We start from the raw sequence: 26,516 nt of genomic DNA, 5'->3' as shown, positions 1-26,516 counted from the left end.
TTGCACCCAGAATTGCCAAAAATAGTGCATGTACTACTTTTTCAAATCAATGCTACACCGCAAAGTCGGAGTTGCACCGATTTAAGCAGTGTGATTGCTGGCAACAGGATGCGACTCGTCATGCAATTATATCTATCAAATCGCATGACAAGTTGCTCCAATATCAGCGAGGGATAAAGGAGGAAACCAGTAGGCCCAAGACCCTTAAGCAAAAATAGAGGGTGGAATGGCTCCTGGACTGCAAAGTATCAATGTATTGTGGAGAGACTGGAGTCTGTCCAGGGGATGGGAAACCTTGGGCAGGGCCATGTAAAAGTTAAGGCTCCTACCCAAACAATGAGATCATTCCAGCACTGATTTTTGGAGAATTAGTATCCACCCGATTCTCTGTAGGGTCTTGCACAGTCCATTGGGCATTGGCTGTCAGAGCCTGAGATTACGATTTCCTGAGAAGGTCATCCGAATATCCCCTTATGGGCATGTCCTGAGAGCAAAGTTGAGTGAGAACAGGGTCTAGCACACTGGTGAAAACTCAAAGTGCAGTGGCCAGGCCAAAAGGAAAGGGTAACAAATTGGAAGTTTTCCATTGCCACAAGAAAGCGCAGGTAGCATTGATGCACTGGGAAAATGGAGACATGCAAATAGCCATTTTTGGTGTCCACAGAGTTCATAAAGTTCATAAAGAAGAAAGCAATCAGAGCGGGCAGAATTCATGAAAAAAAATTTGCACCCAGAGGAAGATGAGAATCTTTAAATCCAGCATGGGAAAGATGCCCCCTTTAGCTTTGTGGATGGTGAGAAGGTTTTGAATGGAAACTTTGAAATCTCTCCTTTTCCAGGACCAATGGCTATGACCACTTGAGAGAGTCGAGCCAATGCAGCAGGAAGAGTGAGAGACAGAGACTGAAAAGCCAGTTTGTAGCCACTGGATACAACATTCTGGACTCAAATGTCTGAAATGTCCTAAGACCTGCAAAGGCCAACAGACGCCCCCACTTGTTTTGGGGCACCACCTCATTGTGAGGACATTTTTGGCTTTATCCTTGGAAGCCTGAGAGAAATTAATGAAACTTTTTTAGCTTCAGTAGTAGAGGATATTTCATATGGATATTTTGCCTTTTATATGGCACTCTTCCCCCTGTAGACTTGTTTAATGAAGCTGTCCATAGATTGGCCAAAAGAGACTTTCACCACCATTGGACATACACAAAAGGCATTTCTTGCATTGATGCTCTGTAGACTAAGTCTAGCCATGTATTATACAATCTTCTTATTCAATTTACCTTAGATTTATTGTCTACTATGTAGTGCAAGGGCCTGCCTGATTGCATACAAATTGAAAGTGTTTAGGTTTTATCCTATATGGATTTGGTAAATCTAAAGAAAAACTGTACAAGGAAATTGCATAATCTATTGTCAGCCTAACATTTGAGTCAAAAGGTTCTTCATATAAGTACAGAAAGGTGGTCGATTCTGGATGCTTGATGCCTAAGATCAGCAAGCTCAGCAACACAACAGAGGAGGGTCACAGTCATGAAGTCCAATCTCTAGAAGACAGTAGGGCCATTAGAATAGATGCAAGATCCTGGGACAAAACCTTGGAAGAGACCGCTTTTATTCACTGTGTCTTTAAAACACAGGGATGGCCTCAAAAAAGTAGTCAGAATCTTATTACAGGAAATGGCCCAGTCCACAACGGTGATGAATCCCTTCTTCAGAAACCCCTCCTTTATAAGGTATTGCTGTGCAAAATGCTTAGGAGAAGCAAAGTCCTTTTCCAGATTAGGCCAATTACTATACAGGACATGATGCAAAATGTACTGTACTGGCAAAGTCTTAGCAGGCTGAAGTCTTTTCAGAGATCCCAAGCTAATCACTTTAGGTTTGGTCAACATGGGCAGCTATAAATCTACAGTTTATTGGGCTTTTATTTAATAGACCAACACAAAGTGGTACATGATTGTGAAGTGGAAGGAAAATGATAAATCGGTTTAAATTTTTTTTTTAAAAATATCTGAAAAGTGTGGCGTGCATTTGTATTCAGCCCCCCTGAGTCAATACTTTGTAGAACCATCTTTTGCTGCAATTACAGCTGCAAGTCTTTTTGGGGATGTCTCTACCACCTTTGCACATCTAGAGGGACATTTTTGTCCATTCTTCTTTGCAAAATAGCTCAAGCTCTGTCAGATTGGATGGAGAGTGTCTGAACAGCAATTTTCAAGTCTTGCCACAGATTGTCAATTGGATTTAGGTCTGGATGATTTTGACTGGGCCATGAACACATGAATATGCTTTGCTTTAAACCATTCTATTATAATTCTGGCTGTATTTTTTGGACCATTGTCCTGCTGGACGGTGAACCTTCACCCCAGTCTCAAGTCATTTACAGATTGCACAGGTTTTCTTCTAAGACTGCCCTGTATTTGGCTCCATCCATCTTCCCATCAACTCTGACCAGCTTCCCTGCTGAAGAAAAGCATCCCCACAACATAATGCTGCCACCATGTTTCAAGGTGGAGGTGTTGTGTTCAGGGTGATGTGCAGTGTTAGTTTTCCGTCACACATAGTATTCTGCTTTTAGGCCAAAAAGTTACATTTTGGTCTCATCTGACCAGAGCACCTTCTTCCACATGTTGCTGTCCCCCCCACATGGCTTCTCGCAAGCTGCAAACAGCACTTCTTATGGCTTTCTTTCAACAATGGCTTTCTTCTTGCCACTCTTCCATAAAGGCCAGATTTGTGGAGTGCACGACTAATAGTTGTCCTGTGGACAGATTCTTCCACCTGAGCAGTGGATCTCTGCAGCTCCTCCAGAGTTACCATGGACCTCTTGGCTGCTTCTCTGATTAATGCACTCCCTGCCAGGCCTGTCAGTTTAGGTGAACGGCCATGTCTTGGTAGGTTTGCAGTTGTGCCATACTCTTTCCATTTTCAGATGGATTGAACAGTGCTCCATGAGATGTTCAAAGCTTGAGAATTATTTTCTATAACCTAACCTTGCTCCACTTCAGCCCCGGAAGAATTGGCTGCTCAATGACCAGGCCATTTTTTGCGATACGGCAACGCGTCGTTTTACCTGACAATTGCGCAGTCGCGCAACGCTTTACCCAAACAAAATTTGCGTCCTTTTTTTCCCCGCAAATGGAGCTTTCTTTTGGTGCCATTTGATTGTCTCTGTGGTTTTTATTGTATGCGCTATAAACAAAAAAAAAAAGCGACAATTTTGAAGGAAAAAAGAAAACACAATATTTTGTACTTTTTGCTGAAATAGCCTCAGCTTAGGTCGATATTTATACTACATATTTTTGGTAATAACAATTCCAAAAAGCGTATATTGCTTGGTTTTCGCAAAAGTTATAGTGTCCACAAAATAGGGGATAGATTTATGGCATTTTTATTATTATTTTTACTAGTAATGGCAGCGATCTGCGATTTTTATCGGGACTGCGACATGGCGAACATATCGGACACTTTTGACACATTTTTGGGATCATTGGCATTTATACAGAGATCAGTGCTATAAAAATGCACTGATTACTGTGTAAATGTCACTGACAGGGAAGGGGTTAACACTAGGGGGTGATCAAGGGGTTAACCGTGTTCCCTGTGTGTGTGTTTTAACTGTGAGGGATGGGAATGACTATAGGAGATCAGAGATCGTGGTTTCCAGCTCGTAGGAACTCACAATCTCTCTCTCCTCACAGAACTCGGATGTGTGTTTACACACACACATCCCTGTTCTGTCTCTCGTGCCCGCGATTGCTCGTGGCCAGTGGTCATGAGCATTGGCACCCTTGCGCGTGCCTGCTATCCCGCTTAAAGGAGCCGACATATAGCTACGTCGGTTCGCAGGATCATGCCGACCTGCCGCAGAATAATGACGGTGGCTGGTTGACAAGTGGTTAAACTTCACAACTTTATCTCTGACCTGTGTGGTGTGTCCCTTGGCCTTCATGATGTGGTTTGTTCACTAGGGCGCTGCGTTGTGTCAGAGGTGTCATAGCGGCCCGAACCATCACAGGAAGAGTGAGGAGATCGTTCGTGTGTGGTGATACTACCACTGACCGCCTGAATTCAATGAACAGCTAGCCTGTTCATTGGAGTGCTGATTACCTTTATCCCGCTGTGGATACAAGCTCGTTTGACCTTTTGTTAGTTCAGAGGTCCATCAGATCTGGTAAGCACCCAATTTTTATCAGCTGGTGGAGGTGGTGTCACACAGAAATCTGAAATTCATCACAAGGTTTCTTCATCTCTTTTTGCCTAGGACTTGTAGTTCCTTTGTGAACACTGTGTTCACAGACTTTTATTATTGCACTGCACGTATTTCTATTTCGTATATTCTATGAGGCGGTGTGATTAGCCTAAGGTGCTCAGCTAACAACATTTCTGATACAACTTCATTTGCGCTGATTGTTCCATACTGCATATGTAGTTTCCTCTTCAAACAGTTGACTGCAAATCCTCACAAAGGAACATATACTAGAAAACAAAAGAAAAGTGGACCACATCTAAGAGTATCAGCAGATAAAACGGGGACATTGAAATCAATGTATGCAGGTTACCTTGGGAAGTGACCAAGAAAACACCAATTTGTGTCCCAGCTGACAAGCTTAAATAGCAAGAATACACAATAGATTTCCAAGACATCTTCAAAATACATCCCGTGACTGGGTGTACCATGTCCAAAAAAAATGCTGCTGAGTATTGGGAGTCCACAAAGTACAGAGTAAGGGGGTGAATAACAATTAACAAGAGTCTTAAGTTTATTAAACTCAATCAAAATCAATGCATTTCACAGCATACACTGCTCCCTCTACAGGAGTTGATGCAATTGTGCTCATAATCTGCCATACTAGTGAGAGTCAGGCCCCTTTCACACTTGTGTGACTTATCCTGGGACAGCAAAGTCGCATGACAAGGCATACCCCATTATTTCCAATGAGTACCATTCATATCTGTGTGACTTCAAGTCACAGCAAGTTCAACATTGTCCCTGCACTACTTTGGTTCGACTTTGATGTGACTTGAGGTCCATAGACTTCAACATTAGACAGGCATCGCTTAAAGTCTCTGCTAGGACGTGGAAAAATTGCACAAGTGTGAAAGGGGCCTAAGTCTACAAAGGTACTCAAATAAACCTTGTAGGAACAGGAAAGGTTAATGCCCCCTGTCACCAGGTTACTTGTAAGGCATCAGGGAGTCCATGTATCATCCAGAGGATCGTAGACCCGATGCAGAGGGGATGGCAAAAGGGGCAAAGAGGTCCATGTGCACTCAGTACTTCCACCATAACAGGGGACTAGCACAGGCAGTAGAGGGCCTAGAACCTGCACAAGTCATTCGAGCAAACATAAAATCTGGCATGGCTCTCCCTTTCCACCACTAGCTATGGGACGGATTCTGTACCTGTAAAACAGGGGCAAGTTCTCTACTCAAAGCATACAAGGTCCACCAAAAGGCCCTGCAGCACACCCCTCACCATTCAAGGTACATTAGAAGATTAAAAAGAGAGGCAGGATAGAGGGAGCATCCCCCCCCTCCTTTATCAGTGGGGATACCCCCTACATAATCTTCAGAGACGGGGTTCAACAAAATGGGTGAGCCATGAACCTTTAAGGGATTCTGTGGAGGACAAAATATTCCACCACAGGTATCTACGTGACTGCCTTTCACAGAGTCCAATGCAAAAAGACACAATACTGTACATGGGAGCTCCATTTCTACTTCTCAGTGGGGTCCAGGTATGGCCAATGCTGAATATCAGCCAATACAGAAAACTACAAAACAAGCCCCTTCTGGCTCTGCAAAACTTTGCTAGGTAGAAAAATAAGTCTTGATAAAAAATACTTAAGATAAGAAAAGGTTTTTCTTCTTCCTCAAGGAGAAAAGATGTCTGTTCTATGACACTTGCAGAACACTGAGGCATGTTGAAAGTGGAGGGGTTATGCTGAGCTTTCCTTACAGCTTCCTATAGAGAGCAGACAATTCTGCCCCTGCAGATCTAAAATGGCAAGGAGTGTTGGGCAGCCAGGGAGAGTTCTACCGTGCTAGACCATAAACCCTTCCCCTTCTCCTCTCTTCCATAACTGGGAAAGGGAAGAGGGGTTTGGGGAATTCCGTAGCACAACAGAGAAAATTTGGGCAGGTCTGACATCACTTTTTGGGATTTCAGTATAGCACAGTCATCTCCCTATAGGAAATTATACAGGAATTTATGGCAGAACAGTTGTTTTTTTGTACTTGCATTTTTAAAGCGACAAAACATAATAAAATATGTATGTATTGCAGAGATGTATTAAACATTGTTTTTTTCTTTTGCCAAGATATAAACTTAAAGAAAAAAAACAAAGGAGGGGAGGTTGCTTTGTTTAAAAGGTATCTCCGTCAAATGCTCCCTGGGTGATTTGGAAACCTACCTACCAAGATACCCCTAGCTCTTCCTAATACCTGGTTACAAAGAAGCTCCAGTTTTAGATTTCTCAAGTAGTGTCACCTCCAGGGTTATCACTAGTGTGTTCATACCCTTGATAAAATCCATTTCTTTTCAACCAGATATAAGCCAGGTAAATAAATGCAAGATGAGGTTCTGGTAAAGATTTTTGGAAGGGCTGCAGTAAGCAGGACTTATGAGGCAGCTGAAAAAAACATAACATTAATTGGAGTCAGTTTGCTACACTTTCCGTGCCTGCTGGGATCATTTGACCAATTGTGCCCATTATTATTCCTACTCAATGGAATGGATTTATACCCCCCATCCAAACAGAAAAGGAAAGAAAATTGGCAACTATGGCAATGGTCGAAAGGGCGAGATGTGCTTATAGCATTAGAAGGCTGGTAAGATCCTATTGAAGTTTTTTACCCTTTTGGACTTTTAACTTTTTCAACCAATAATCCTCAAAACAGCAGTAAACTGATGTAAAATTTTAACCCAATGAAACATGGTGTGAGTTTTATGTTGGGCATATTTCTAATTCTAAGTAATAATATAGACTGTAATTAGTGGTATAACTGTGTGTGATGCCCCCCTACCTCTCAATTTTTTTTTTGATAATACAGAGTGCTAATGAAAACCATGGCAATCAGAGGTACCCAAACTGTAAATAAATAAATTTCATCTACATATATTGCTACCTGCATTAATCATTATGTAGCTGAAGGCCCCCCTTGTGCGTGGTCTGCTATGGCTATAGTTACGACCCTGATTATAATCAGACAGCAGGCTGTAGAAAAGGTTCTTGGGTCTGTTGCAAACACTTTCTGCAGATCTTGAGTAGAGTCTTTGATGTAAATACAAGTAACAAGCGTACCAGTTCAGAAGTGTTCAGGCTAAAGGACCAGGAACCTGTAATTCGTTAGCATTAAAAAGAGCCACAAATTTTAAAAGTTTGTATATACCAAGTCGGTCCGGTCCACCCATAATAATATTTCAGCTTTGGACAGAGACAAACAACTTGAATCACCCAATGTCAATGTATCTCTTTCAGGAATTCTGGCAGTGAGATCTTATTTCAGTTCTGAGGTTCACTGACCTGCCACAGTTATTACGAGAAAGGTGCTAACTTTCCTTGGGAAATTGTTCACTTTCTTCCAAAAACAGAAAATATAAGGGGAAGAGTACAACTCATCCCTGCCTACTGGCTGCTTTGTGAGAGTGGAGGAGAAATAGAAACTCGGGGGGGGGGGGGGGGGGGGGGGGGGGGGCAGCTGTAAGCAGCCTGGGACTGGAGTGACTGATTCAGACCACCAGTATCCCACTTGCTCTCAGCAGCTATTTTAAGAAAAACTTCTGTCATATAGAGACAAATTTTCAGCAGTCGCCAATTTCAATAAAATTCCCAGTAAATAAATTACACAGACGAAATGCTTTAAAATAGGAACAAAAATAAAAAATAAAATATACAGTGCTGCACAAAAGTTTTTAGGCAGGTGTGAAGAAATGCAGTGAAGTGAGAATGCTTTCAAAAATGCATATATTTTAATTATTTGTTATCAATTTACAAAATGCAAAGTGAGCAAAAAGAAGAGAAATCTAAATCAAATCAATAGTTGATGTGACTACCCGTTGGCTTCAAACCGGCACCAATTCTTACACTTGCAATTTACATGTACACAATTTAAAGTGGAGTTCCAACCAAAAATGGAACTTCCGCTTTAAAGGGAAGGTAAACCCCTGACATGCCACTTTGGCATGTCATTTTTTTTTGGGGGGGGGGGGGGTCCTCTTTTTAGAGGGTTCCAGCCCCCACTTCCTCCCTCAGCACCACAGCGCCGGAAAAAGTTCAAACCCCCCCCCCCCCCCCCCATCTCGGCAATCTGGGACACGTCACAGGTACATACAAAACGTGTCACAAGTGACTCATGCAGATAGAGGAATGAAGCAGCAGACATGGCACTTAGTGCTCAGGATTAAGACAAGTACACACTATAGAGGAATATGCTTTGTCCAGATTTAATGTCCGAAGCTTACAACCACTTTAAAAGGGGTTGTAAAGGTTTGTTTTTATTTTCTAAATAGGTTCCTTTAAGCTAGTGCATTGTTGGTTCACTTACCTTTTCCTTTGGTTTCCCTTCTAAATGTTTTTTTTCTTTATCTGAATTTCCACTTCCTGTTTCTCCTCAGTAAACTTCAGACCATCATCCGAGTGGTGTTTAGTCAGCCAGAATAGCTTACTAATGCCGCGTACACACGAGCGAATTGTCCGGCGTACTTAGTCCGGCAAACAATCCGGCGGATAGTCCGGCAGGCTTTCTACCGAACGGACTTTCTAGACACCGCGTTTGCTAGTGTGATGACGTACAGCACTTACGACAGGACTAGAAAAAGGAAGTTCAATAGCCAGTAGCCAATAGCTTCCTTTTCGTACTTGCTTCTGAGCATGCGTCATTCTTAGTCCGAACGTATTGTCCGCTGAAATCCAAGTCCGGCGGAAAGATTGGAGTGCAAAACTACTTTCTAAGTCCGCCGGACTTTACGCTGGAAAAGTCTGCTGAAGCCCACACACGATCAAATTGTCCGCTGAAATGCGTTTCGGCAGATTAAGTATGCCGGATAATTCGCTCGTGTGTACGCGGCATAAGGAGGAACAGGAAGTGAGAAATTCAGACAAAGAAAAAAAACATTTAGAAGGGAAATCGAAGGAAAAGGCAAGTGAACCAACAATGCACTAGCTTAAAGGAACCCATTTAGAAAATAAAAAACAAACCTTTACAACCCCTTTAAGGTAACTAGCTGGTTGCTATGGCAATGTTCCCGTAACCATGAAATTTATAGGGTTTCAAATAAATATCTTTTTAGGCATTTCAAAACTTTACAGATGTCATTAGTAAATTCAATTTAAATTTACTAGCTAAGAAGTTACAGCTGTTTTAACCACTTGCCGCTCGCCATATAGCAATATGACGTCGGCAAAGTTGTTTGCGATACCCTGACCGGACGTCATATGACATCGCCAGGATATCAAGCCGATGCGAACCCCCGGAGATTGTCATTCAAAGTGCGACAGCGATGAAAGCTGAAAATTGGTCTGGGCAGGAAGGTGTATAAGTGCCCAGTATTAAAGTGGTTAATATCTTAGGCTTTCAATACTTAAAAGATGAACACAGTCATACATTTTATTTTTTTTACACAGAGTTTAAATGATTACACCCTGGTATATAAAAATGTAACCGAACTACAAAATAGTTATATTGCTATAATGACCCATAGTGTATAAACAACTAAAAGCAATATTAGTTGGGGAAGTAAAAAGACTGAGCGATGTGGACAAGGCTTGTGCCGAAACGCATCAGCTTGTCCTTTTTATACTTGTCATGATACAATAAAGACCACAGATGATATATCTAGAGTGCCGGTTCTTCTTCAGTTATCTTCAAGTTTGCCTGTTTGGATGTAAGGAGGACATCCTGAGCCTCAAAGCACCTGGATTTTGGGTGTGGCAAAGTTACCAATTATCTGCTATCCAGATATCGTAGTTCAGAGCGCTGTTACTTTCGTTTGGCAAGTAAAAAAAAAAAAAAAAGACTGCTTTTGCTGGACAGGAGTCAAGAGCAAGGCAGGTGTGCAAATAATCGGAAACAAATCTAGCGGCTTGAGTAGGGAAAATAGTTACAACAATCAACACAAAATGGTGATCTGAGGCAATCTACCACCATCTCTACCATCATCTCCCATACCTAATCCCCGATTTTAACTTAAAAGAAAAATCACAAAAGGAATGGGGACTATCATGGTGTTGAAAAATCGATACATCAATGATGATATACAGTAAAATCTGTTAAATAAATTTATTACATATATTTCTCTACTAAAAGCCAAGTACTCAGGGATCCCCCTTGTCCTCCTTTTTGTTTTCCCTGATGCGATTTAGTTTGCATATGTAGTGCTATACAAGTGATTCATTCATTCATGATTGAGCCTTTGGCGGTGGCACTGCTCTCCTCCCCTGAAGTGGGTGCATTGGAAATTGGATCTATAAGAGAGTACCTAGCACTCTGAGTGAATTGGGATAAATCTATTATACTCCTGTTGGACCCTGACACTCAGGCCACAGCAGATGTAACAACACAGCTATAATGGGTCTCCCAATTCACGCATCTCGGGATCCGTATATCAGGGAGAGTGGCTGACTATCACGCACTGAACCTGCACCCATTATTGGACTTTCTTTGGATAAAGACTGAGGCCTGGAAGAACCTTCCATTGTTGGTGCTAAATGGGAAGCATTAATCTTCTAAAAATGAAGAAACTCTCCATTTTTTTTTTTTTTTTATACTTTCTCTGCAATTCTCCTGTTTGGGTCCAGCGTTAGTTTTTTCTTTTTTTGCAAAATACATGGTCTTTTCAGCTCATTTATATGGGGGAAACGGACTTAGAGCTTTGCAGGAACCCTGGGGGCAAGGGGGCTTGGCACTTCCTGACCTATATAAGTATTTTTTGGCAGGGCAAGGGGTTTTTGAACATAGGTGGCTTCTTGGGGATGATAGTACATGCATACGGGCTACAATATACCTTTTTACAGAGTAAGACTGACATCCATTACCAAGCCAGTAGCTACAGTACAGAGAACAATGTCTCTCTTCTTTAATTTCTCCCTGCACACTTGAACTATTGGGTCTTCCTATTCCAGACCAGGATTCAGAACACATTTTGTTGATGTTAACCCCTTGTCATTTGGAGTCATGGCGGTATTGTAACTATGAATTTTCAGAGTATTTCAACGATGAAATTTATTTTTGCTTATTAAGTTTTATTTTTACATCCAATCTTTTCATCTGACTGTTGTGATTTTTAATTATTTTTTTAGTGTGCATCTAATTAAATTAACTTGGATCAATATATTATTTATAATAGTCCTTTTATTCTTCTGGTCCCATTGAGCGCCGTTTGTGTAGTCTCAATTTCTTACCATTCCAGACTCCATTATATGGGCAGCTAAAAGGGATGAAGACATTAGGGGACATCACCAGAAGGGGTGAAGTTTTGTCCTTTGTAGACCTCAAGATGAGATTTAAATTACCCAATCCCTACCCATTTAGATAATTACAGCTGCAACATGCTTTTACCTCCCAACTTGTCTCTGTTAAGGTGGATAGTAAGCCATCCAGCTTAGGAAACATTTTGCTAGATGAGTCCCTGAAAAAAAAACCTCTCTCCGAGTTATATAAAGAACTTTTCCCTGTTCCTCCTACCTCAGTGGTTAAGTGTAGAGCGCAATGGGTAGAAGAGGTTCCAGATCTTGGAGGGGAGGATTAAGATAATATGTGGAGTTTCCCCTTTACTCATGTGGTCTGGGCAAGGGATCAGCTAATCCACCTTAAATTCCTACATAAGATATACTACACACTGGCAAAACTGGGCAGAATCTACCCAGGGTATCAGCAGAGTGCAAGCGCTGCTCCTCCTCTCCAGCCACCTTTGGTCATGTGTTTTGGCATTGCCCGTTGGTCAGGATTACTGGACCACTATTTTTCAGTGTATAACAGAAATCATCTTATTTCCTATGCCCATGACAGTGGCAGTCTGCCTGGTTGGGTTGGTGGAAAGCTTTGCGCCTACCAGGGCTCAACATACATTGTTGAATTTGCTGTTGTATTATGCCCGTAAGTACCCCAAGTATGTAGCTTTATAGAGCAGCAACATTTTATTAACTAATCCTTTCCAGTAGGAGATGGGTGTGGTCAGCTTTTTCCAATGTATGATTAATGCCTTAATCATACATTGGAAAAAGCTGACCACACCTATCTCCTACTGGAAAGGATTAGTTAATAAAACGTTGCTGCTCTATAGAGCTACATACTTAGGGTATGATTACATAAATGGGATGGTGGTTGCTGGAGAGAATTGTTCTAGAGTTTATCTCACACCTGTTGCATGGTGTCCTTTCTTGGTCTCATTTGATCCTCTGGTCCAGGGCCTCACTGTCTGGGATGCTCTCCCCTGGAGGAACAAGTTGTGCTTGCCTATGAGTCTACAGAGGGAACTGCATTATGTCTCTGGTTATACTGTTATTATGTAAACATGTTTTTCTTTTCTTCCAGAGGGAGGCACAGCATTTTATTCTGTGTTCTTGGGGTGGGGTGGTTAGAAAAAACAAAACAAAAAAAAAAAACACACACACAGATACTCAAGATTACTAAAAAGCAGGTTCCAGGATACAAATACATTGATGAAGGAATGCCAAAAGATGTAGAATATGTTCTATATCCACTTGCCAACCGCACTATAGCAGTTTTACTGCTACAGGGCGGCCGCGCTGCCCAGGATCACATATGTATACAGGATTCTGCACTTCCGGGTATAGGGCGCAACTGCGTGCTGCCGGCAGCTCGCTCCCACTGTGATCCTACACAGTGGGAGCTGATCAGCAGGTCCCGCGGACCTGATGTCCGTCAGCATACGCTGATCGTTCTGTAGACAGGCAGAACGACGATCTGCCTACGTAAACAAGGCCGATCGCCGATCATTAAGGAAGGTGTGGATCTGTGTTCCTGCCAAGCAGGGACACGGATCTTTGCTTTCCTCTAGTGAAAGCACCTCCCCACACAGAAGTAAAACACCAACTAAGCACACAGTTAACCCTTTGATCGCCCCGAATGTTAACACCTTCCCAGCCATTGTCATTAGTACAGTGCCTATTTTCAGCACTGATCACAGTAATAACATCACTGGTCTCCCACAAAGTGTTAGTGTTCAATATGCCCGCCCCAAAATCATAGCTCCTTTATAAGTCGCTGACCATCACCATTACTAGTAAAAAAAATGAATAACATTTCCATAAATCACATAGTTTGTAGATGCAATAACTTTTTTTGCGTAAACCAATCAATATACGCTTATTGGGATTTCTTTAACCAAAAATATGTAGCAGAATACATATTGGCCTAAATTGATGAAAAAATTCGATTTTTTTTACATTTTTTTTATTGGGTACAAATTTATAGCAGAATGTAAAAAATATACATTTCTTTTCCAAAACTGGCGCTTTTTTTTGCTTATAGCGCAAAAAATAAAAACGCAGTGGTGATCAAATGCCACCAAAAGAAAGCTCTATTAGTGGGGAAAAAAAGGACATACATTTTATTTGGGCACAATGTCCCACAACCGTGCAATTGTCAGTTAAAGTAACGCAGTGCCGCATTGCAAAAAAAAAAAACAGGCCTAGTCAAGAAGGAGGGTAAATCTTCCAGAGCTGAAGTGGACATCCACACTTATTTATGTAATCAACTCATTGTTTCATGATATTTAATAGAGGCTTGCACATAGATCTGCTTATACAACAGGTTTTCCAGAACAGAGTCTGCTTTTTTAAGGAAACATGTACAGATAAAGAAGCATATATCTCATATAAGAATGGTTTGTTAACATTAAATAAGCTTTGAACTTACATCTTTGATTAAAAACATGAAGACATTCTGCTTTCCTATCAGAGAATGTTTCCTCTCGAGATAGAGCTACCTCTGGACTCCTGGGAGGTGGAGTGAACGTGGTCCCTCACCCAGAGCTAATCACCACTAATCACCTGGACAATTTATGCCTGTTTCCACAGCCTAGCGGATTAGTGATTGCCCTACGAACCCAAGGGGATAGGCCACTTTTATACCACATCCTGGGAGTCCGAGGTGGCTCTGGCCAAGAGAACACAATCTATGACATGGAATCAGGAAATCTATGATGGAACCTGCTTTTTAGAAAGAAAAAAAAAAAAGCTAAGCTTTTTAGCAGAGTACTCTGATTTTAGTGAGAAAAAATATTTAATAAAGTTATGAAAGTTATAAAGTTATGAAAGTTTTTACTGTATATTGGTATTTGTTTTTCCACACCATAATATCCTCCTTTACATTGCGTTTTACTGTTCTACTTATTGAAGGCGGCTTGGGATAAAAGCGGCCTTCTACATCCAGCACTACAAAATTATTCTTTCAATCCTCTTTTTGTACTCAAACGTAAAATCTATTTCTTTGAGTCCATTGAGGGGAAATGGAAGGCTTGCCAGGTTATACTGTCTACAAGACTGGACACTGGCAAACAAAAACAATTGCAGGCCAGCCCAGGTTAACCCCTCCTACTCCCAGCATGCCGCAGTTTTTGTCCAATCAGTACCAAGAGCGTGATCAACACAGATGGGTGGGATCTGCATCCACATCAAGAAATGTTTTTAGTTTTTTTGGGCAAATACAAAAATCTTTTTTCTTGCCCACTGAGAGACACAGGAATATACTTTCAGGATGTCAAAAAGCAATATCACTAAAAGGTGGATAAAAGCAAACAAAATGCTAACAGGCCCACAAAACCAGAATTGGGGATTTCCTATAGCTCAAAGAGCTGCCAGAAGGACCTTACATCTGAACTGGTATCAGATAAGGCCTGAACAACCTCCTGGTAGAATGTAGGGGAAACGTGAACAGAAGTCCTGGTATCAAAACAGTAGCCTAATGCAGAAGTGCCCAAAATGCACGTACAGATCTAGGGGCGCGTGCCTAAACAGGAAAGGGTGATAACGGATCCTTGAGACCATAAGTTCGAAAGATGATCTGCCCGGGTCACTGAGAAATGGTGGAACGAAAAGCTGGTCCACCTTTACAGAGACCAATAGGAATGCAAGAGCCTGTCACCTCGAAGGAAGCAGTGGCTAAGAGCTAAACTAACAGCCCAAATTACATCCAGGGAATGAAGGTATATTTTCATGAGCCGTAAATGCACTGTGATAAAGGGATCAACTACCATGGTAATCAGATTGCTTCTAATAGCCTTTCACCAGTTAGTCAGGGTTTGACACATCAAGGTCACAGCTAATACAGGTTGCAGTGCAGGACAGCCCAGGGAGAACAAGGCTTTAGAAAGAGTTTCCAGGTGCTTACTGGTTGACTTCTTAAAAGACAGGTGCATCCTTCTCTGTAATAGTAGATGTCACTGCCGGATTCACAGTGGCAGCAGACCACTTTTTAACAAATTCTTCCTCAAAGTAGTACAAGACTGATAGTCGCTCGTGGGGCATAATATCTTGTCAGGATGTTTGCAGTATCAATAAAAAAGGGAAAACAGAGAATAGAAGGTACATTGGAAATGTCTGGGTGGTCTTAGGACGTGCTAAGGGGTACTAGACTGGATGCAGCACTGGTACAGGCAAGAGGGTGATCATCTAATTTTAATGCGAGTACTGCCTTAATCATAGTAAAAACAGTCTCTTTCAGTGTGTGCATGATGGCAGAAGACTGCCACTACACAGAGACAAGTTGGTCTAAACTGGAGAGACCCAACACATCAGACTGGACATCAGCAGAGCCTCAGCAGCTTAAGGTTTAGAGGTCATTAAGGGAGTGGGCAGATAAGATAGAGAATCTGCATTCACAGGCACACAGGAGTCAGCAAATAGTTATGCTATTTGGCCCATAAAATCCTACATGACTGCAGTAAAACCCTCCTTGTAAATAACAACGAAAATAGCCACACCTAACAGAGTTAGGGAGGACTCAGAAGAAGTCATGGACCCTAGCAGAGGACAAAATTTCAAGCTGCAGGCATCGGCCACATCAGTTCACAGACTGCAAGCAGTATTGTTGCCCGTTAGAAGAGTGTGAGCCGATAGTACCCGGTACAGCAGGGGTACTGCCCTGTGTCAGACATGTTACAACCGCAAGGTAGGAAGGCAACAAAGCTCAAGGTACTAGCCAGGGCTTCAGGTACTCATCGATAACCTGCTTCTAGTAAGCATGGGGTCAGGCAGCCGGAGGTGATCCAAATCACTGTAGGCGGGCAATAGGAACAGACTGAGCTTAGAAGTTCCATGTGGCTTTTACAAGCCAGACCAGCAGCAGGAAGATCCTTCCTCAATGCTGAATGGTTGGAAGGCAGAGCATGACATTCCACACACTGAAGTCAGCGTTCAATCCTTCAGCTTTAACCAATTCCATGGTAAATCCAAAGGAAAGCAGGAAATTTGAAGGAGCTCAGTGGACCAAATAATGAGGTAACTCCCGATGCTGGCCCCGAACTGCCTACTCACTAAGAGTCTTCCGAGACAAGCGCTGAGGCAATGGAATAGTTCTCAACTTGGAAAATGCTCTACTGCTAACTTTTAATGTCAGGAAATCACCACAAGCAGAATTCAGTGCCCAAAAAGTGATATTTCAGGATAGCCCTGCAATTTCTAGTCCAGTGGGATACAGGTAAGGCACTCCAAATTCAGGTTGAGGAAGGGCCGATCTGGAAAGCTACCATGTATAGATCAGCTCAAGCAGCAATGTAGTCTGGAATCTTGAAGAAAAAAAAGCTAATAAAACATGGATAGATGTCCAACATTCATCCAGCAAAACACTTGTCAGCCTGTGTCTAATCGTCCTGTAGGTGGCAGTACAACCAGATACTCTACGATTTCCAGTAATGGGAAAAACATTAGCGCCAGTCAATAATGACAGTCTTTTTTTTTTTCCCCCCGAGGACAGCTTCCACAGTTCATGTCCTCTTTAAACCTAGAATTTAATTTTAATTACTACACAATGGAGTGGGTCTGAGTCTTACATAGCTGCTTGATCAATAAAGGTTGTGAAAAGGCTGATATCCATCATGTTTAAACTGCATTGAAGGAAGGTAAAACAAAATCCTCTATATCACAATGGAAGAATAAAATTCTTTGCCGACCTCAAAATCAATTCCTTTGATGAAAATATGTTTCTCTTAGTCTTTAATAATCCACTCATTTAATAAATCCCGTCATTATTGACATTAATGCCCAAAGCAGTAAAGCAGTCCACAGCTTAGCAACTGTTCTCTGCTCCACCATTCAGCGAGTCACTGTCCGAAAAACAATTATGCAGGTCATAAGTTGCATCATCACTAGTTATTTGCATGTGACTCACTAACAGAAGCAAAATTAAGGGTAAAAGGAGTTTGAGCCTCTGGAACCTAAATCAGCAATGGCAGCTCCCATACTTCTATCCTGACATAGTCCATTCACCCCACTTGAGCATAAGCCTGTATATCCTCCCTTCATTACTGTACAATTTTTTAGTGGCGATAGTTTGACTGCCAATTGCTCCCTTAAGCAACACTATATCCAAATGAACCTTATTTACATTTTTTTGATAGAGCAGAGCATTTTTCTGGTGGTATTGAATAATCAATGGGTCTTCCCACACAGCCACATCATCCATTCAAAGAGATCGGTGGATGGGGTGACAAGCCCTAGCTGCCACCGTGGCAGAGGGAATCCTAGTTCTCAATGGAGCACTAGTGCAGTGATGTTACCACATTTGTACACCATCCATACTTCCTCCAGCCCTATAACCAAAGGTCCAAACCTCAAAACCGGCCTGTGGCCAATTAGTCTGCGAGAGCCTGTACACTGTACCTGCAGTCCACTGATCACATTTGTAGTGCTTTCCAGGTTCAAATCCCGCCCCCCCCCCCCCCAAAAAGGAACCTTTTTTAATCAATGTGGGGGCATTTATAATTTTTTTTTGTAAACGGTGGAATATGCCCTTAAATGAGATTATACATAGAGGGCAAAAGAGATAATGGAGTAAATATACCTGTAAAATACAGTTGTAGGATAGAGATGAGGGAGCTTAATCTGCATATGGGCAGGATAAGGAGGTGAAGGGGCTAATATACAGGTTATATGTAGACATTATCTAGGGTTTATAAATGATTCCACAATCAATAAATACCTCCTTGAATATTTGCTGCTTCCTGATCTGCAATGAATAAATAATTCAGTCGTTAGTTCCTCCTCCTTCTCTTGGTTGTAAAAGGAAGGGGTGGGCCCTCAGATGTAAACACTGCACTGTTAACATCTGTGAATGGTACACTGGGGGAGATCAGCTTCTAACTTTAGCTTGTTCAATTAAAGAGGTTGTAATCCCAAAACAAAACAAAAAAAAAAAAAAAAGAGAAGAAAAAAGGAAGGAGGAAGAATCCCGTTTCTTTAAAGAATGTTAAGCAGTATAGTGCTTGCGGGGTGTCATTTGTCCCTTTTTAGGCTGTAAAACACCTGATTGATCCTTCCTGTGCCCCCCTAGATGTACAGACCACGGTAATCATGGCTGCTGATCCATGATTCCGTGGTCAGTTTACGTGTCTGTGGCATCCCACAGTCTCTCCCTCTCCCTGCCAGTTCTTTGTGTGTGAACTGATCTCAAAACCCGGTGCTGCTACCCCTCCTGCCACTATTCTGTGTGGCAGTAATGTTAGTGATGACAATTACTGGCAGCCCCTCTGTTATAACAAACTATACTACATAGGGTCTGTGTTTGATTTAAAATTTTGCAGCTAAATACCTTATTTCGGTCACGTGACCTCCGAGCTAACGTCAGAGGGGAATCTCAGACCCTCCCAACTGTAGTCCTTAGATCGGGAAAGGAGAGCAGCAGGAGGTCACATGACCGCACAGCAACGATGTGAAATAAGGTATTAAGCTGCAGAATTAACATAAAAGCTTGTTAGAACAGAGGGGCTGCCAGTAATTGTGCTCACTGACTTAACAACCACTTTAAGCTTTGACAATAAAACCTGGAAGCTGATTGGTTTCAATGCACGGCTGCACCAGATTTTGCACTCTACAGTTTTAGTAAATAACCCCCAGTGTGTCTGTGACGTGAGCTATGTGAGGACAGCGGACTTCACAGCCATTTGCAGGTTAATCTGACCTTGCATTTATAAATGACAGTGCAGAAATAAACATCTACCACTTCGCCATTTAAAAAGGTATTCGGCAGTGGTAAAGTGGTTAAACAATTTAAATGTGAACAATGTAAGTGCACAGGCCTGCCCCTGGGAGCTCAAAATCTGAGCTCAACTCCTAAAGCACAAACAAATAAAACAAATGCCTGAACCTTACCAGTCTTATATTTGAAACCATCTGAGGAAAGAACTGATGCATGGGGTTGGTTGTAAAATTGTTTGGACTTCATAAAGGTTTTAATAAATATGAATGCATGCTATTAACTATTACAAAAATAAAAACTAGCTGCTCTCAATATTGTGTCCATCATTCCTCAGTAGGTGGTACAATAATGTGTCACCAGTGAAATCCTCCACCTCCTCTTTATAATTTTTTTGCTGGGCTTTAACTGCGGAGCAAGAGAGGGAGATTACAACTGAGTCACCACACGGTTCCCTAGGACTGATGATCTATTACATATGGTACACGCAGCCTCATGCTCTGACAGACCTCCTATAATGTGGGGTCTTTTACTTTGGTCAGATGTGGTGTGTACTGAGGTGGAGAGTTTCACTGGCGACACTTTATTGTACCACCTGAGGAATGATGGACGCGGTCACATATATGATTTATGTACGTTAACTTTGACATTAGTGTTGATTATGGACACCTTTTTGTAACTTATTCCACTATTATAATTTATTGTGTTTTTTTTTTATACAATTGATTTAGCACCAAGCGCAGTTTTTTTTTTAAAAAAGCTCTCAATATTGTGGTGTAATTACCAGCCACCTGAAGAGCCCCATTACTAAAGAGGTACAAGAAGTTACAATCTGCTACCTGTATCTGAAGTACCACTATGAAAAGTCTGAAAGGGACTTGCATTTGCTAAGAGGTTAATGGATTTGCTAAGAGGTTAATGGAGCTCTTAACCCTGGCAGTAGTTAATATGGGCACAGGCAGGAGGGTGGAAAGAGCCCTTAAATAAAAGATTATTTAAGTTCATAAGCAATATACAAGCACTAGTGGCAGCTTTCTGTAGAGTAAGCCAGCTCTATGGGATCAAAAACAGGGGGAAAGAAGAAGAAAAAAAAAAAAAGCACCAGCACCTTTCACACTAAGGTTGAACTAGATGGACTGGTGTCTTTATTCAACCTAACTGTAACTAAGTGCAGCATTAATTATAACTTTAATAAAAAGCAGTTCAAAATAGAACATGATCTGTATAGGTAAAAGCTTATCAGTAACCAATACTGTATCAAACATCCCATCCTGCAGGAACCGTTGTGTTGGATGATGGCAGTGCCTAGCCAGGCGAGGGGAGCCGGAAACGCTTGATGGTATCCCGGGGGCCACCTCACACCTCTAGAAGGAGCAGTCGACCCTGAGCGCGTAACCTGGCATCCAGCAAGTCGCCTCCTCTATCTTGTGTCACATCCGCTCATGAGAGTGATCCGGATGCACTCCAAGCCAATGTAAGGCAGCCCCCCAGGATACCATGCAGTGCCCTCGGCTCCCCTCACCTGGCAAGATAGTACTATCATCTAGCACAACGGTTCTTGCAGGACGGGATGTTCGCTACAGTACTGATTAATGATAAGCTTTTACCTATACAGATTGTGTGAGTTTTTAGAACAGTTTTTTATTAAAGTTATAATTCACGATGCACTTAGATGGCACTTTATGTTCTTTCCCCCGTTACTGGAGCTCTTAAGACAAACCTCTCAGTTTAGTACGATTGATAGCAAGTTGAATCACATTTTGGCCTTTTATCTTCCAGGAACCCCAGTGGTGTGCTGCCCCAGCCCCTATTTTGAGTTCTGCCTATTGCCCAGGCTATAGGAAAGCAAACCGATGGCAACACAATTTGCACTGGATTCTCCATAGAGTCAGACAATAAGGCTGCATTTACATCTCTGCGGTTGGAATCGTAGGCTGATCTGTACGATTCTGCCTGTGATTTCAAAGCGCTGAGGTGTGAATGACAAATCACAGAAAGCACATTTGAGATGTCATTCATTTGAATAGCACCTAAAATAACGGTGCGGCTCTGCTGTGAATGTAGTGCGTTAAATCGCACTGCAATCGTGGCAACCCGCACCACATCAAGCTTGCCAGACAAAAACGCAATGCAGGTTGCTGCGATTGCAGCGCGATTAATCACGGCTGAACACACCACGATTTTAGTTGCCATTCAAATGAATGGCATCTCAAATGTGCTTTCTGCGATTTGTCATTCACACCTCGGTGCTTTAAAATCGTGATGGAGAATCTCTGCAAACATGCCCACGATTCAAAACTTTGAGATGTAAATGCAGCCCAATTTGGAAGAACAGCTAAAACAGACTGAATGCCTTAGGGGGCAGGGTGGTGTCACAAGATACAGTGCAGAAAATATTGCCACTAAAATACAGAACCCTAAAAGTGAGTAATTCCATCCACAGGAGCTCAAGAAAGATGGCCAAACAGGGGCTTAAGAATGTAAAAATATATATGATTGTGTTGCCCATCACTGCTCAGTACCCCATTGTACTGTACAATACTAAAAAGGAGAATTTTTTTTTTGGTTAATAAGAGCAACCAGAACAGATCTACTTTTAATAAATAAGGCCCTTTTTATCTAGGATTTATTTTCCCTCTATATAAGATGTACGTTCATAAACATGTACAGTAAACATTTTTTTATTGTTGTATCTTAAAAGGTCCTCTCACAGTGAGTTTAAAAAAACACTTCTTCGGGAGTTTTTCCATTTTCTTCTCCTGTCTGTAGAAGCAGCTCAATGTCATCCTACGTGTCCATGCACATTAGGGTGTTTAAAAGCATATTTCAAGAGGAGAATTTAGAGGCCGGAAAATAGAAAAGAAAGAAGAAAAAAAAAAAAAGTAGTTTTCAGGAAGAAAAAAAAAAAATTGCCAAATGCTTAAACACGTTGTTTAGGAGTGTTCTGCGTTTTCATGTGTACATTGATTATAGTGAAAAATGAGCAGAGGGGAATGTTTTGGAAAAAAACATGTCCATAAACTCTCCTAAACTCTTGTGCAATACGAGCGACTAAGAGCATTTTTAACGCTGCTTTTTCTGCCAGAAGTTCTGGCATTTTTCTGCTCCTAGTGTGCATGGACCCTTAGAGTCTTAATAATGTGTTTTTGATATAATCACTCCGATATTTTTGCGCAACCTAAAACGTGGCATAATTTATCAGTGATCACTAAATATAAATGGCTGTAGCAGGTGGGTGGAGCTGGGAAGTTAGGTGCAGAGACCTCTCTGCCAGAGACCCCTGAGAGAAACCAGGGTCTATGCAAAACTGAATTACTACTTGTGTGTGGACTCGCCCTTTAGTTAGTAGTGCAGGAAACCAAGTCCTAAAGGTGGGAACCCCTTTTAAACAAAAGCAGTACAAGATAGATAACAAGAGTCTGGACAACACAAAGACAGCTTAAATAACACTGCCTTCCCCTTGTGCAGTTGAAAAGTTTTGCAGCAGAACAGGCACTAGTTTTAGCTTTAGCTTGAGTAAGTTACAGCCCTGATGTAGGTCCCTGCTGGGATCTTGTAAAAGAATGACACTTTCCCAATTTCATACCTCCTCCAGCTTTGATGGCTTTTCAGTGGCTTGTGCCTTCTTTTCTGCAATATCCAATACAACGGCTTTGGATGCCAATAAACCTTAACAATGAAGAAAGATAAATTATAAATCTATGCAAAGCAAAAAGAAAAAATGCAATAATGCAAGAGGAAGGCACGTGTGACCAAATGTTTATTTTCTACATTATAACCAAATATTTAAAGTCATGGGGCTACAGCACTAGGAGACTAGAAGAAAAACCAAACTATGTTCCCTCTCCCATTCTCCTATTTTGCCCAACCTGTACAAAAAAACATCTGTATACCTAACCTATAGTTAAATGGCTTTAGGCTGGTCATGTGATCACACAGCTCCGACTTCCCTGTGTTCATGAGCAGCTGCTGCAGGGAATAGGAGGGAGTGCCAACAACAGCTGGGTTATGGGAACCTTTGGGTGATGTCACAGTTTCCGGAATTCAGAGCTGTTGCCAAGCACTCCTTTGCACAGAGACTGGGGATCACGTGTTCGTCTTGGAGTGGATTACAAATAGGTAGGTATACAGAACTTTTTTATACAGATTAAGAAGGATAGGTAGGAGAATGTGGGAAGGAACATGTGGGAAGGAGTATATAGTTAGGGTTTTCTTAAATTTGTATAATTTTGTGACTCGGGTCATTGATGTTCCTGGCAAATTTAGCAGCATCAGTATGGTAACTTTATTATAACTCTATGGGGTTTACAGTATTTATAAAAGAAGTGAATGGGACATTCACTGCATGTGTACCATGCTGGTGCAGATAGGCAGAGAGCTAGGAAGGAGAGAGGAGGGAGAGAAGGAGGAGGGAGGAGGGAGAGAAGGAAGGAGAGAGGAGGAAGAGGGAGAGAAGGAAGGAGAGAGGAGGAAGAGGGAGGGGAGGCGAGAGAGGAGGAAGAGGGAGGGGAGGGGAGAGAGGAGGAGGAGGGAGGGGAGGCGAGAGAGGAGGAAGAGGGAGGGGAGGCGAGAGAGGAGGAAGAGGGAGGGGAGGGGAGAGAGGAGGAAGAGGAGGGGAGAGAGGAGGAAGAGGGAGGGGAAGAGAGGGAGGAGGAAGAGGGAGGGGAAGGGAGGGAGGAGGAAGAGGGAGGGGAAGGGAGGGGGGAGGAAGAGGGAGGGAGGAGGAAGAGGGAGGAAGAGGGAGGGAGGGGAGGGAGGAGGAAGAAGGAGGGAGGAGGAAGAAGGAGGGAGGAGGAAGAAGGAGGGAGGAGGAAGAGGGAGGGGAGGGGAGGGAGGAGGAAGAGGGAGGGGAGGGGAGGGAGGAGGAAGAAGGAGGGAGGAGGAAGAAGGAGGGAGGAGGAAGGAGGAAGAGGGAGGGGAGGGAGGAGGAAGAGGGAGGGGAGGGGAGGGAGGAGGAAGGAGGAAGAGGGAGGGGAGGGAGGAGGAAGAGGGAGGGGAGGGGAGGGAGGAGGAAGAGGGAGGGGAGGGGAGGGAGGAGGAAGAGGGAGGGGAGGGGAGGGAGGGGAGGGGAGGGAGGGGAGGGGAGGGGAGGAGGAGGAGGAGAGGGGGGAGGGGAAGGATAGGGGGGAGGGGAAGGAGAGAGGAGAGGGGGGAGGGGAAGGAGAGGGGGGAGGGGAAGGAGAGGGGGGAGGGGAAGGAGAGGGGGGAGGGGGAGGAGAGGGGGGAGGTAGGAAGGAGGACAGAGAGACGGGGAGAGCTACAAAGGAGGACAGAGGGAGACGGGGGAAAGCTAGGAAGGAGGACAGAGAGAGATGGGGGAGAGATAGGAAAGAGGACAGAGAGAGACAGGGGGAGAGATAGGAAAGAGGACAGAGAGAGACAGGGGGAGAGAGATAGGAAAGAGGACAGAGAGAGACGGGGAAGAGATAGGAAGGAGGCCAGAGAGAGACGGGGGAAGAGATAGGAAGGAGGACAGAGAGAGACAGGGGGAGAGATAGGAAGGAGGACAGAGAGAGACGGGGGCAAGCTAGAAGGAAGGACAGGGAGACCGGGGAGAACTAGGAAGGAGAACAGAGAGCGACAGCAGAGCCAGGAAGGAGAACAGAGAGACGCAAGAGCTAAGAAGGAGAACAGAGAGAGGGGTAGCCAGGAAGGCAGACACAAGGACAGGACAGTGCAGGGAGAGACAGAGTGACAGGAGAACAAGAATGGCAGAGACAGCGGCAAAGATACCTGTTATTTTATTTAGTCTGGCACGTTTTGCTTGGAAGGTGCTGGTCTGGCTCATTTTCCTTTTAAGTATCAGATCATCAACTCTCTGTTGAGTGGGCAACTTGGAGACATCTCCCAATGAAATTTCTAGTTTCAAGAGAGAAGAAGAATATTCTGTTAGCGAGCCATAGCTACTGTAAAAATCGCAAGCACAAGTCGTATTAAAGAATAACTTTATGGAGAGTGTGGAAGGGATAGATACCATTTCTTGCCATCTGTGAACCTACAGGGGAAATTTCACCTCACATTCTATCCCTGTGGTTTAAGGACAAGGAAAAAGGGAACAGGACAGGAAGGCATAAACACTAAATACATTTTGCCATGCTAACATTTTTCACCATTTTGTGTCCCTCTAAATACATTTCACCTAGACAGTAATAAAATCTGATTACTAAACAGACAATATATGTGAATGTAAATTACATTATACTGTAGCTGTATAGTTCCTCCTATAGATAACTCATTACAGGAATTAATCACTTGGGCAGATATATTTATCCATTAAAAAGTGTCTGCAAGCATCTTTTACATCAACCAAAATAGCTTTCAGGGGTTTCCCTGGCACTTTTTCCACATAGGCCTCAACCGTTGCTTTAGATTGCAGCCAAAACCAACGTCCACCATTAAACAATCCAAGCCAGTCCTCTATTGCATGCTGTGGCCCTGCATTGGATTGTTGCATGCAAGGGGGGAGCTTAGCTTCAGAGTGATCTGCAGGGCTTCCTGTCCACTTGACATCCAAGGTCTGTTCTCAGAATCAAGAGTTTCAGAAGCAGCTTCCAATATGAGGAAAAGACATGAGGCAAAAGGCAGAATGGTGCAGATGTGTGTGCGGTGTAGAGCTGGGGTTGTCGTGCTACCGATGTAATTTGCAAGGCTCAGCCCTCAATTGACAGTCAGGTCCCAATCCAAGTGCTCATAGCAGCTTTCCTATGATAAAGCCACAAATAGTATTTGCTAACCTAATTCCTAAAGACAGTACACAATGCGACAATATTTTTGCAATGTCTTTTGATTAGTACTCTTGTGCAAGTCAAAGCTTACTGAGCTATGTCCACTGTAGGTAAGCCATGTTTTCTTGCATCTTAGCACAATAGAGGAGTTTCAACCCAACCTGCTCCTATATTTTTTTATGGGGCAAAATGTGTCAACCCTAGGAACAGCTGACATCAGCTGCCATTTCTGTGCCTTGTGCCAGCCTGACCACTATGTGTACAGACAGACATCCTATAATCCTATCATTTTGAGGCATCTTCACTGTGTGGCCCACTACGACACAAAGGAGAAAATAAAGATCAAACAAGGTTTGCTAAACTGTCTGTTCACTATTGACTTCTTCCCCCTGATAAGTGGAAGCTTGTGAAAGTGGCGGTGTGCACTTTGGCATCTTCATCTTGGGTGCTAGAAAAACTTGCCCAGTCATTGCCTTAATGGAGGGCTGCATGCCAGATCATTCCACATATACATAATCCCTTCCCGATCAAGTGATTGGCTGTCTGTGGTATCATGATTGTGTAGGCGTTAAGACCCACCCTCCCTGCTGCCACACACAGATCACTAGAGTAAATTACAAAACTCAACGG

At 42.8% G+C, this 26,516-nt stretch overlaps 1 protein-coding gene across 3 annotated transcripts in view; it reads right to left on the bottom strand.

Moving 5' to 3' along the window:
* PHF20L1 (PHD finger protein 20 like 1) overlaps positions 1 to 26,516 on the bottom strand; it is a 225,665-nt gene that overhangs the window by 102,876 nt on the left and 96,273 nt on the right. For all 3 annotated transcript variants that reach the window (XR_013277714.1, XM_077493366.1, XM_077493365.1), the window contains exons 7-8: positions 24,895 to 25,020; positions 22,748 to 22,830 (exon numbers count right to left, since the gene is read on the bottom strand). Coding sequence is in view for 2 of the 3 variants with exons in the window: in XM_077493366.1 (XP_077349492.1) it covers positions 22,748 to 22,830; positions 24,895 to 25,020 (209 nt within the window). In the remaining variant the exon portion in view is untranslated. The remainder of the gene's footprint in view (positions 1 to 22,747; positions 22,831 to 24,894; positions 25,021 to 26,516) is intronic.

Source organism: Lithobates pipiens, unplaced genomic scaffold (assembly GCF_037356315.1).
Source record: "Lithobates pipiens isolate NorthernLeopardFrog02 unplaced genomic scaffold, aLitPip1_a1.2 Scaffold_19, whole genome shotgun sequence".
In the NCBI taxonomy this organism is placed as follows: Eukaryota; Metazoa; Chordata; class Amphibia; order Anura; family Ranidae; genus Lithobates; species Lithobates pipiens.
This window is presented reverse-complemented; position numbering and strand designations above follow the sequence as displayed.